Source organism: Hypomesus nipponensis, chromosome 9 (assembly GCF_054491055.1).
Source record: "Hypomesus nipponensis isolate SF chromosome 9, ASM5449105v1, whole genome shotgun sequence".
NCBI lineage: Eukaryota > Metazoa > Chordata > Actinopteri > Osmeriformes > Osmeridae > Hypomesus > Hypomesus nipponensis.
Genome location: NC_140369.1, coordinates 16753938 through 16765766, shown reverse-complemented (window position 1 = coordinate 16765766; position 11829 = coordinate 16753938). Strand labels below are relative to the sequence as shown.

The 11829-nt window shown below is 45.1% G+C and overlaps 2 protein-coding genes across 3 annotated transcripts; both read left to right on the top strand.

The window, feature by feature from the left end:
- The first annotated feature begins 222 nt into the window (after window positions 1-222).
- cnbpb (CCHC-type zinc finger, nucleic acid binding protein b) lies at window positions 223-4351 on the top strand. Of its 2 annotated transcripts, none has more exons than XM_084705582.1 (5): window positions 223-346; window positions 1672-1791; window positions 2313-2378; window positions 2678-2876; window positions 3239-4351. In XM_084705582.1, exons 2-5 carry the CDS (start codon window positions 1695-1697, stop codon window positions 3354-3356), a joined length of 480 nt encoding a protein of 159 aa, XP_084561708.1. In that variant the 5' UTR covers window positions 223-346; window positions 1672-1694; the 3' UTR covers window positions 3357-4351. The 2 variants fall into 2 exon arrangements, with proteins under 2 accessions (XP_084561708.1, XP_084561707.1); XM_084705581.1 differs by having other exon boundaries at window positions 1672-1797.
- A 3513-nt stretch (window positions 4352-7864) lies between these two features.
- Window positions 7865-11827, top strand: isy1 (ISY1 spliceosome associated protein). The gene is made up of 11 exons (XM_084705231.1): window positions 7865-7992; window positions 8362-8384; window positions 8671-8722; window positions 8841-8906; window positions 9055-9097; window positions 9194-9306; window positions 9410-9527; window positions 9644-9766; window positions 10740-10870; window positions 11318-11407; window positions 11524-11827. The coding sequence occupies exons 1-11, from the start codon at window positions 7990-7992 to the stop codon at window positions 11629-11631; spliced, it is 870 nt and encodes a 289-aa protein (XP_084561357.1). The 5' UTR covers window positions 7865-7989; the 3' UTR covers window positions 11632-11827.
- The last annotated feature ends 2 nt before the right edge of the window (window positions 11828-11829 follow it).

The following is an 11829-nucleotide window of genomic DNA, read 5'->3' as shown; positions in this document are numbered from 1 at the left end:
TGCATGACGATAGAACTCTGATCCAAGACCAGCAACATTGTTGAAACCATATTTATAATCCCCGAACACGGTGTCCTGAAAGTCCTCGAAAATCCTGAAAATTCGATAATTTTTGCCATAATTTTTATTATATTCCATTATCTTAATATAGTAGTGGATGTAAGATGGAGTTTCATATCGTCAACGGTGGTCTACTACTTCCATCAACACACCTTCGCGGATTTCCTATGGGAGCGCACCGTGTGCAAAGGATACTCCACGATCAGGAGGGAGGTGCGCAAACCGCGTGTGGCGCAGAGGAGAGAGGAGGGATCGAAAATAAACAGCAGCAAGTTACGTAGTCGAGGTGAGTCTCAGTTGTTAGCGTAAAATGTGGACAAAAATTACATTTACAAAGTACACCCTTAACTTAGATTCGACAAAGACACCCGTAGTGTGTCAATAATATTAATGAAATGTGCCCAAACTAAGGGGTACGCTGTGTGTTTCGTTTGGAGGGGATGCTAGTCAGCCTAGCTAGCTGGGCTACAACAATTCTGACAGCGCAGTTTGGCCTACTGCGTCAGTCCCGCGCGGGGAAGTCGACGGGTTTAATTGTTCCATGTTGTGGGAACCGTATGTGTGCATCAACGTCCGTTGATGTGTACGCCTTCATATCCTAAAGTTGTATATTCTTTATACACATTTACCATAGGGGTCACAACTAGCATTGGAAAGGTCTGTAGTTGCTCGTGAGGCCGCATGCATGGGTGGGCGGGCGCTGCGAGATCGTTCGAATATTATTTATCTGCACAGGGACCCTCTGCATTGTGGGCTATCCCAAAGTGTATGTCCAGGACTTCAGACAACACATTGGTCCACAGTGAAATAGGGTGGCTCATCATATCCACAGCCAGTTAACTAAGTGTATTTGTGCACTTTCATAGTAGGGTTATTGCCAATATCATGTCCAGGTCAATATCAACATCGTGCATGTTGCCTAGCATTACTGATTACTGTACCCATCATAAACATTGTCATTCAGATAGCTGTAGCGCCATAGTTAATAACTATGCAATTACTGCTGCATAGTGTAGTTGGCTTGTAAGTTACACTATTGATTATTTAGTTATCAATTGAGGATCATTTAATTAACGAATGCCTATCGTTCGCTTGCTGTATTATGTGCTGTGGGATTTGTGGAATCCGGATTTAGCTTGCTACTGTAGTAGCAAAATACGAGGTCCCATCTGTTGTGGTGTTGTCAAGGGGGCTAGGCTTGTAGCCAACGCTATACTACTCGGTCATCTTCAGTGTCTAAAAAAATGTGTACAAGTGCTACTAGCTACGTGCTTGACTTCAGTAAGGCCAAATACTTGGCAATGCACACGTTGTATTGGTACCAGATTCACTGTGTATTGGGATATAGATGCTATTGTATCTGTTTGTACAGGCTCCTACATGTCTAGCACTTAAATCTTATCAGGGAAGTGTTATCTGTGTTCTTTGTACAGATTATTCCAGTGTCATTGTTCGTGTATATGGGATATATTTCCTCCAACATTTTCTCCCCAGGGGGCTGGTCTTGCTCATTTAACTACCAATACCCTATGGGGACTGTTCATGAGACGCGAGACTGTGATTGTGTTCTCGGTGGTCCTAACTCTACGCTCGTGTGCTCTGTCACTCCAGGTCGTAGGGTACTGCTAGTGGAGATGAGTAGCAATGAGTGTTTTGGATGCGGCCGTTCCGGCCACTGGATCAAGAACTGCCCCAACGCAGGACGGGGACGAGGCAAGGGCCGCGGCAGAGGTAAAGGTAATATCCTGACCGACACCTTACCTTTTTGTCCATTCTGTGGCAGCCGGCGAGCAAAGCAGTTAAGTTCACCACAAGTCGAGGTTTGTGAGCAGGCTGTAAGGCACCTTACGCCGAGACCAGGATGAAAGGGAATTTCCTGCTGTCCCCTTTGAGTGTTCATCGGGAGTGTGACACACAAACATGGCATCAGTGGACAAGGAAGGGTTGACCCGTTTGTCTTTTTTAATCAGTCTCTGATCTAATGGCATGCATAAATACTATCTATGTAATGGAGTCCTTGCTAATACTTCTTCACCGACACCGAGGTCCTTCTCTCTGTTTCATGTCAACGTTGGAAGGAAGCTTATGCGAATGCCGTCCTCGAAACGCCACGTTGCGTGGAGGCCGTGAGGGCCCGTGTTATTTTCTCGTGGCGCTTTCGCGACCACGGCCACTCAGCAGACGTGATGTATTTTTGCGGATCGTGTTGATTTTTCCTGATCGTGTTGATTGCCATCTGTCTTAACCCTCAGATCTGTTTTGCTATCGCTGCGGAGAGCCCGGTCACGTTGCCAGGGACTGTGAAAGGACTGAGGATGGTGAGGACACTGCTGTTCCTTTTCTTGTCATATAACGTTTGATAACACCTCAGCAGATGTACCTCAGGACATCATACAAACCCCTGTGTCGCACTCACCAACGTTCAAGGTGAAGAAAACTCATTACGTTTGGCACGTGTCCCTGATGAGCAGGAACCTGTCAGCACGACACAAACAAGCACCACAGTCACACGCCGCCGTTTCTAACGAGCGACGGGTGGCATTTAGAGGGAGGGGGGGGGGGGGACATCCTGACATGTTCACCGACTTCGAGTGACGTCTTCCTCTTCCCGCTCCAGCGTGCTACAACTGCGGCCGAGGCGGCCACATCTCCAGGGAGTGCAAGGAGCCCAAGAAGGAGCGGGAGCAGGTGTGCTACACATGCGGCAAGGCGGGCCACGTGGCTCGGGACTGCGACCACGCCAACGAGCAGAAGTGCTACTCCTGCGGAGGCTTCGGTCACATCCAGAAAGGCTGCGAGAAGGTCAAGTGCTACAGGTGAGCCAGCGCGCCGGGACTCGACGCTCTCTCCCGTTGCGGTACGGTTTGGGCCCAGCGTAAGACTGTCTGACAGGCCGCCCTCTGGTTCGTCCAGATCAGAAAGGCAGAGTTGAACCAAAGAGAACGCTTGAGACTCTCAGAGGGCATGTCGATTTTTTTTTTCTGTTTTAAACTTCCTCAACGGTGGGACTGAAGATGTGGTACGTAATTAGTACAACCACCCACATTTCTTGGACAGCCTCTTGTTACGAAACCGGTTTTACAAGCAGATTTTTGATTCAGTCGTGTTAAATAGCTTGGCTTGTAAAGGTGTGCATACCTTGTCTCTTCAACCGTCTTTTTTTATTTTCCCCCTCCAGGTGTGGTGAGATCGGGCATGTTGCCGTGCACTGCAGCAAGGCGAGCGAAGTCAACTGTTACAACTGTGGCAAATCTGGCCACTTGGCAAAAGAATGCACCATCGAGGCCACAGCTTAATCTGTCTCTCTTGTTAAGCCCCTCCTCTTTCTGATTGATGGTTGTATTATTTTCTCTGAATCCTCCTCACTGGCCCAGGGTTGGCAGACAGAGGCTAGTTCCAGGCCGTTGTGCTCTTGACATGTTAAAGGAGGAGGAGGGGGTGGACTAAAGAAATCCGCGTTCTGCATTTAATACAAAAAGTTTATGTTTAGTTTGGTAGAGGTGTAATGTATAACGCTTTGTAAAAGAACCCCTTTTCATGCCACTGGTGAACAGGGATGAGTAAGTTGAGTGGAAGTGACATGTCAGGTAGCCCCCGGCCCCCCCCCCCCCCCAGGCTCAGGTCAATGAGCTTGTTGGTAATAGTGGGGGCTATGGGGAAAAAACAAAACAAAAAAAACACTGGAAGGGCAATCTTCCGCAAGTTTTCATTTACTTTGTTTTTTGTTTTTACTGAACACAAATGAGTTGGTCAGAGAGTGAATGAACTGAGGAGACAGCAGCAGCATCAGCAGCACAGTGTGATCCATCCCGGCCCCACCAGCAGCACGCAGCTGTGGGTGTCAGCAGTCATGATATGGTGTATGAATAAGGTCATAACATATTAAAAGACAAGTGAAAAGAAGAATTGATAATAAATCATTCAAAGTGCATTTTGTTTTTGTACAGTGTCAGCCGTTGAATGTCCAAGGCGGCTCTCATTAAAAACCCTATGTTTTGATCACAATATTGCAAAGTAGCTAAGGTAATTTTAATCAAGAAGGAAGTAGATCTAAAAGACAAAGAAAAACTAAAAAAAAAAAATAGTTTGAGAAAGGAGAATGTTTTCACAAAAATCAAAATGTTATTTTTGTACAATATATCACTTAGACTACTGTAAAAAAAAAAAAAAAAATATCATTTGCTTGTACTCAGTTTTTAAGTCGGAGGGTAAATGCAAGTCCTAGAACATAGAAATGTAATTTTAACCTATCAATAAATCTGGAGGAGGAAGGGGAGTTGGACTGAGTTTATTTTGTGCTTCTTCTTTGGATTGACTATATTTGTGACGATACAATACACATACACATAATCAACAGCTAAAGTGTGCCATTTTTTATATTGAATTATATCTTGGGGAAATACATTTTGGGTTGTGAACGCTTTCATCCTGATTTGTAGTGTAGCCTGTCAACACTTTTGAATTGGTGAGACTCTTTATTGAACACACATCTTAGGTCAACCAAGAGAGAGCTTGTCTGAAAGAATTGCAGCTGTGCCAAGTTAGTATCAGGGGGTCCTGCCCTGGTAAACGGAGGATCATTTTCAGCGCCAGGGAATCCTTTCATGTGACCTTTGTGGTGCAGATTCAGCCCATCTATATAAAGGCTTCTGTGCTTTGATATTCCTCAAGATGGATGTGGACAGTAGATTTCCAGTACAGTTGCATCTACTAATTTGCTGATAAATTGTACATATAAATAACATAATTGACATGACGAATGCCTGTATTATACTGTATGTATCAATTATATGATAAATATAGTTCATGTAACATACATAATTATGTTATAGTATCCAATATATTAAATGGTCTACATGTTTCAGAACTTTTTTTTTGCATCTATTATTTTGCTCTGTCTCGTGGGATTCAGTGAATAATTCAGTGGTGCAATAGGCAATTAGGACGATGTATAGAAAATCCAAGATTAATTTGGAGTAAGCTATTGATAAATAAAATCATGTAATAGGTCAACAAAGTTTATCTGCTAATTCAGGCTATACTATTGCGACATTGCATATGCTTATTCAGCTTGAAAAGTTATTTTGTTGATAAAGTATCCTATACAAGCAGGGGTGAAACGAAAGTGTAATATATACTTTTGTAATGTATACTGTATAAGTTGTTTTCCATGAGATGGCAGTACAATAGGAGAGGCCCGTAATGTAACTAGAGCTCTCATTACCAGCGCATCGTCAGTGCAGTATCTGTTGTAGAGTGAGGCTGTGTCCATAATAAACCCCATGCCCCTACTTCCTTTGAGACACTTGTGTAGACATGAGAAGGCTGTGTACTGTAGTAAACAACAGGGTAGCTCACCTTACACACTGATGGACTATATGGGACTCATACTTACTTACTCAAGCATTTACACGTCAACATACTTCACGAGGGAGCAGAGGGAAGGTTGGTTTTGTAGTACCTCTGGATGGGGATCTAGCCTCACTCATCACTTCCCAGTGAGCCAATAGCCTCCCACCAACACTGTCTGACTCTCAACCCCTCTCAGCTCACTGAAGGAGAATTACACCGACCTCATCTCAGGTAAGAGGCTCTCGCAGAATAATCTGTATAACCGAATGCTTGATATCTTAACGTAAGTATGAGTCTCTCTCAATTTCCCCGAAGTTGATGAGATGTGTGTCAGCCTATGTGTGTCAACTGTTTTTGTATATCCGCCGCTCAGACCCAGGATCATGTCCATTCAGACACCCTCAGAGTCTGACCCGACGGACGACGACTGCCTACAAAAGAGAGCGGTGACACGCGGGAGCCTTCCTCTTGAGGCAGAGGAAGATATTGGGGACAGGTTCAGCATGAGCTCAGTGAGCCCCTGCCCAAAGCAGGAGCCCTCCCTGGGCAGGCTCACCTCAGACAGCCCCTCTGGAGAGGAGAGCAAGCCGTGTGTGCTGAGCCTCTCCCAGGACAGCCTCAGCAACATGGTCCTTCACAGCTCACCAACACTGGAGTCCATCAAAGAGCTGGACGAAGGTGACGAGCTGAGCTCTGGACGACGCAGCCCCGGAGATGGAGAGGTGAGAGCCAAAGGCGGGGATGCAAACCGTGACTTACCTGACTTTGACCTTGGGGAGAGAAACTTGGAGGCCCCGGACAACCCAGATTCTAGAGATGGGGAACTGCATGGACCCGTCTTTGTACAAACTGCAGAGACAGCAGGGACATCTGTGAATGTCCTGAATTTGAATGAGGATGCTCTTGCAGATGTTACCAGTTTAAACAGGGACTTGTCTGAGGAAAAGTGTCCTTTAGAGTGTAACTACAAAAAGGAGGAGAAATCCCAGGAAGTAAGTTCTCAAAATGTTTGTGGGTTTCAACCAGGGCTGGTCAACTGCAACACAACAGAACCCAATGACCACACTGAAACTCCTGATGCATTGGACCACCATGTCCTGCAGTCATCTTTTGTGTCACTCCCAAAGGAACAGGACCTCGGAGCAAAGCCTGAAGATCAGAGGGACCTAATTTCTGTACGTTCTGAGACTGTGGTGAACGACACAAGAAACACAGAGGAAGGACATTGTCTATCTCTGCTGACAAGATCAGGCAAAAAAATAGATGAGAATCAAACTCAAATAGCTGCAGATGCAGGGGCAGACACATCGAAAGATTCCCTGATTGAGGTCCTGACTGCATGCAAGTCTAAAGTGGAGCAGCTTGAGCTTCTAGAGCAATCGTCCCGCGAGCTCACTGCTCAGGTAGGCTTGTTTTCCCTCCCTACTCTCATCATTTAGATGCACAGTTCATTTTCATATACCAACTGCGCCATATCTCTCTGTAGCTCCAGTCGGCCCAGGCATTGGCGGTGGGCCTTCAGTGCAGGGTGAAGTGGCTGGAGCAGGGGCACAGTCTGAAGCGGAGGGAGGTGGAGGAGCTGCTGGGAGAGCTGAAGAGGGCCAGAGAAGCTCTGGAGGAGAAAAATTCCGAGATGGACAGAGCCTCTGCCCAGATCCAGCTGCTGCAGCTCCGGCTGGGGGAGCAACAACATGATTTTGCTCCAGGGGGCTCAGGTGTTCATGCTAATGGACACACCAACACGGGCGCTTCACAGCCGCCCAGGCAAAACAGTCCTGACTCCAGGGTGTGCCTTTTATTGTAACATTTCTCTAAAGTATAGCAGCTATTTTTTAATTTTATGCAAATTTAGCATGCATTGTGTAAGGCCCTTGTTATTCCTCTGTTTTCATTAAAATTGAATGAGAGAAGATTGGTCTATGTCTGAGAATGGTCTTGTAATATGAATCTAGCTATGCATGGGGTCTTTTACTTTCAACACTTTCTCTGGTTAGCTGTCTAGGCACAATGAGCCCCTGGGGAATGAATAATTCAACATGTCAGAGCCAGTTACAAAGACAGGTCAAGTATGTGTCTGTGTGTGTTTTCAAGTGTGTTCGTTTGTGCAAGGTCGTGTTTTTCTGCCTTATGAAGTTAAATTGCGATTTAAAACACTTCATGTGTGAAATCAAGTCTGACTGTTTTAGGGTTGAGCATCCCAGGAAGGTTGATGATGATCTACAAGGATAATCGAATGACATGTTGACGTCTGTCAGTTCAACTACTTGGGATGAGTAGCGGAAAGTTGGTGCTGTATTTCTGCAATGAACGTAGACAGTCAATACTATTACTTGTTATTCAAAACGTGCAGTTTTGAATAACAGTCACAAATAAATAAATAAAATAAAACGAGGATAAAATAATAGCATTTTGATGATACTCAACTTTGAACTTTGACCTAAAACATACACATCGTCAACTTCCGGTTCTTTTAGCACAGCGTGCACTAGTCGTTGTAGCGCTTAGCTATCCTGCTACAGTAGCTAGTTAGTTAGCAACGTTTTAAACGAGTCAGTCAGCCCACAAAAGTCTGCAAACATGGTAAGGGTTTATCAGTTATCTCAGTTTGTAATATTCTTCGTAATATTGCTGATTAATATGGCTAGCCAACCTAGCTAGTAGTAGCTAGCAAGTACTGCCCGCTAATTTTACATGATCTACAATTGATAGCTAGCTAGCCTAGCTCCTCTATGTAACTTATTAAACAAGCAATTGTCAGTTGCATTGGTGTATGTAAAACATCCTGTTCTTAATCAAATCACCTTGCAGGGAAATGTGTGTGTTACAGTAGAAAGATTGGCAAAAAGTAGAAAAGTATAGGAAAATATAATATTGTGGGCAAATAAGCATTGCAATGAAAAGTGGCGCTTATCATCCGGCAAAGATCTAATTTATGTTTTACCCATGTAGGCTCGTAATGCTGAAAAGGCCATGTAAGTTTTTCATGCACTTATTGACCATTCCGCTCTTATTCCACTCTTTGAAAGACAACACCTTTCATTTTGCTCTCATTGCTTTGACTTAGTCGTAGTGCACACAGCCCATATTCACTTACACGTTTCACCTTACGTGCAACAATCCTGTGATTCACATGGGTTTATTTTCTCGTTGATAAGAAGTTGTAGTGTTATCTCTGTCTCTCATTGGTCTCTATTTCTTTGCCATTTATTTTTCACATTTATCAGCGTAATATTAATGTACAAAACATGGAACTTTCAGGACGGCCTTGGCGAGATTTCGTCAAGCTCAGCTGGAGGAGGGAAAAGTCAGGGTAAATATCAACATTGTGATGAAAGATTTAAAGGAACTCAATCTACTTATCATAGCAGCATACCAGCAACGTCTGTATTGATTGTGGTAGGTGTTGTGTTATTTGTTAACTCTCACAGGAAAGGAGACCGTTTCTGGCTTCAGAATGCAATGAGCTGCCTAAAGCAGAGAAGTGGCGAAGGCAGGTAAAGAGAGGATGTTGCCATTACTGTATCTATGTATGGTATTACTGTCTGTATCTATGTACGGTATTACTGTACCATGTTGGAATACAGTGTACACTAAATGGAGTTCTCAATGTGGTCTAATCTTATTTTTTTTTCCTCTTTCCAGATCATCAGTGAGATTTCCAAGAAGGTTGCACAAATTCAAAACGGTGAGAAATCTGTATTTGTGTCACAGAAATTGCCTTTTCAGGTAAGAATTTCACACATTGTAATAATACACAAAACGTAACTCTGTCTTTCTACAGCCGGTTTGGGTGAATTCAAGATCAGAGACTTGAACGATGAAATCAACAAGTTGCTCCGAGAAAAGGGGCACTGGGAGGTCCGGATCAAGGAGCTCGGTGGGCCTGATTATGGGGTGAGAGTGCTGTCGACAACACGGAGGATCCTCAAAATAGGTGCCTAAGGCCCAATAGAGTATCCAAGGGTTAGTTGACAAACTGTCTCTTTTGTGCTTTTAGCGAGTTGGACCAAGGATGCTCGACCACGAAGGCAAAGAAGTACCGGGAAACCGGGGCTATAAATATTTTGGCGCCGCAAAAGACCTGCCGGGAGTGAGGGAGTTGTTTGAAAAAGAACGTACGTCGTGTTCCTTCCTCCTCGAGATGAACTTCAAACAGACGCTTTTAGGGCTGAAAGAGCTGGACTAAAACCACTCGTGTATTCTGCTCTTCTCACCATACCTTCTCCTTCAGCCATCCCTCCCCCCAGGAAGACGCGTGCTGAGCTCATGAAGGACATTGACGCCGAGTACTACGGCTACAGGGACGAGGACGACGGGGCGTTGGTGCCGCTGGAGCAGGAGTACGAGAAACAAGGTATTGTTGAAAACACACAGCTGCCACTGTCTGGGGAATGATGTGCCGTTAGGGTCACAACGAAAGCAGTCAGGAGGCCTTAAATGTTGTGTCTGCGAAAGGTGAAGATTGCCTTGTGCTCCGATCGCGAACGTGACCACTTGAATTACGTTAAGATCCCCACCCAGCAGCACTCGTTTGCTGGCCAGATGGGGAGAATGTCTCCCTTTGTATTGGATGCACATCCCTCTCCAATCTGCTTTCCTTTTGTGAGGGTGGTGCTTGCATAGCATGTGCTTCCTATTTGTGTCAATGTCCCCTAGCTGCATGAGTACAGCTGATGCCACTCATATGAGACCTCTTTACTGCACACTCTGGTCAGACCCCTTGTGACATGACACATCTTATCAGTCGACCTCTCCTTTAGGAAATCATTTGTGTTTGCTACCAGCAAGGCACACTACCTGTTATCTCGCATATATATTATTACTACGGCAGCCACCACTGCTTGTCCCTTGCCTTGCTTTCGTTTTCTGTGTTCCTTTGACTAAATATGTACTACCCGTGCACTAGCTATTGCAGTCAAGTGATCGTGAAAACAACTGTGGAGTTTTGGGGTACAGAGGAGTTAGCCAGCTAGCTGTGGGGGTTCTGGTAGTGGGGGTGTGGCTAGCAACCCACAGCAGTATCAGCGGTGTCGACCTCAGTTTGGCAATGGCTATCAGTACACAGCGGGAGACTACAGACAGCTGCGGCCGCAAGCATATTTCACAATTCCCCAGAAATGGTATCCTCTCTACTCGTTTTTCCTATGATTCAAGTAGTATGGCCCCATTTGCCTTGTTTTAAACAAGTTTGGTGTTGTCATCTCGTTCCTGACCTCCACTTCCACTAAAGAGTGCAGTTGTGGCCTGATGGGCTGCTGTCAGCCGTGAATGCGATGGGTCTGAGGCAGTCCCTCTGACGCCAGCTGTGTGTGTGTGTGTCGTCCCAGTCATCGCGGAAGCCGTGGAGAAATGGAAAGCTGATCGGGAGGCACGTCTAGCTGGCGCTGGAGGGGCCGACAAGGACGTAGAGGAGGTGGAGGAGGAGGAGGAATACATATACGCTGTCCAAGATGATGAGGTGAGACACAGTCGTCAAAACATCAGGCCAGCCAGCTTATAGAAAGCCGGCTGTTCCAGTCTGTGCTTGTGTCTGGGTATTGACCGTGATGCCAAGTGGAAACGAAGAATTCAACCATGTCTCTGCTCGATGCTAAACGTGGAATGTTGTTTAATATTGAAGCATATATGGCCGGTCAATCTATTTTGTAAATGCAAATGTGCAACTTATCGTAACTGAGCAATTGATTTGTCATTATTGGATCAATTTTGCAACATTATTTCAATTGGATGTGTTTGTCAGATCAGAAAAAAGTCTCACTGAGCATTCTATGGAAAGTGTGACTGCCTATTCTGCTCGTTGAAAGTCGTCACATGGACAAACCTAGAGTCCAGTATTGGGTGACATTTTGGATTGTGCCGCGTACCGTTTGCAGACCACCATAACCCTGTTCAATGTGTCTCGTAGCATTCAGATGACGAATCCCGGACCCAGATGGAGGGGGAGGAGGGCATGCAGACGTTCATCTCTCACGTGCCTGTTCCCTCTCAGAAGGAGGTGAGGGCCAACACACGTCACCAAGCTGTTCCACAAGAGGTCACGGTAGGACAGGGGTTACGGACGTTTCTTAACGTCCCTAAACCTTTTTCTTTGCTTACATCCCTTTTTTTTAGATTGAGGAAGCCCTGGTCAGAAGAAAGAAGATGGAGCTGCTGCAGAAGTATGCCAGTGAAACTCTAATGGCGCAGAGTGAAGAGGCCAAGGCGTTATTGGGGTTGTAGTTTGTGAAGCGAGTTGTCACTTTACCCAAGGTCACACCTTGAATAAGTAGCAATATTGATGAATGACACATGGCATTCTGTTCAGTACTTTGTGTGAAAGCAAGATGTTGTGACTGTAAATAATGTATTTTTTTATATACTTTTTTTTCTCTGTGATCTTAATAAAAAAAAACAAAAAAAAACTGCAATGCAACAACG

Excerpts from the sequence above, each read along its gene's own strand:
- cnbpb (XM_084705581.1), top strand. The coding sequence starts at position 1,695 with ATGAGTAGCAATGAGTGTTTTGGATGCGGCCGTTCCGGCCACTGGATC. Across the intron at positions 1,798-2,312 it reads GGGCCGCGGCAGAGGTAAAG|ATCTGTTTTGCTATCGCTGC; the intron begins GTAATATCCTGA and ends CTTAACCCTCAG. Across the intron at positions 2,379-2,677 it reads CTGTGAAAGGACTGAGGATG|CGTGCTACAACTGCGGCCGA; the intron begins GTGAGGACACTG and ends TTCCCGCTCCAG.
- isy1 (XM_084705231.1), top strand. Across the intron at positions 8,385-8,670 it reads CGTAATGCTGAAAAGGCCAT|GACGGCCTTGGCGAGATTTC; the intron begins GTAAGTTTTTCA and ends TGGAACTTTCAG. Across the intron at positions 9,307-9,409 it reads TCGGTGGGCCTGATTATGGG|CGAGTTGGACCAAGGATGCT; the intron begins GTGAGAGTGCTG and ends TTGTGCTTTTAG.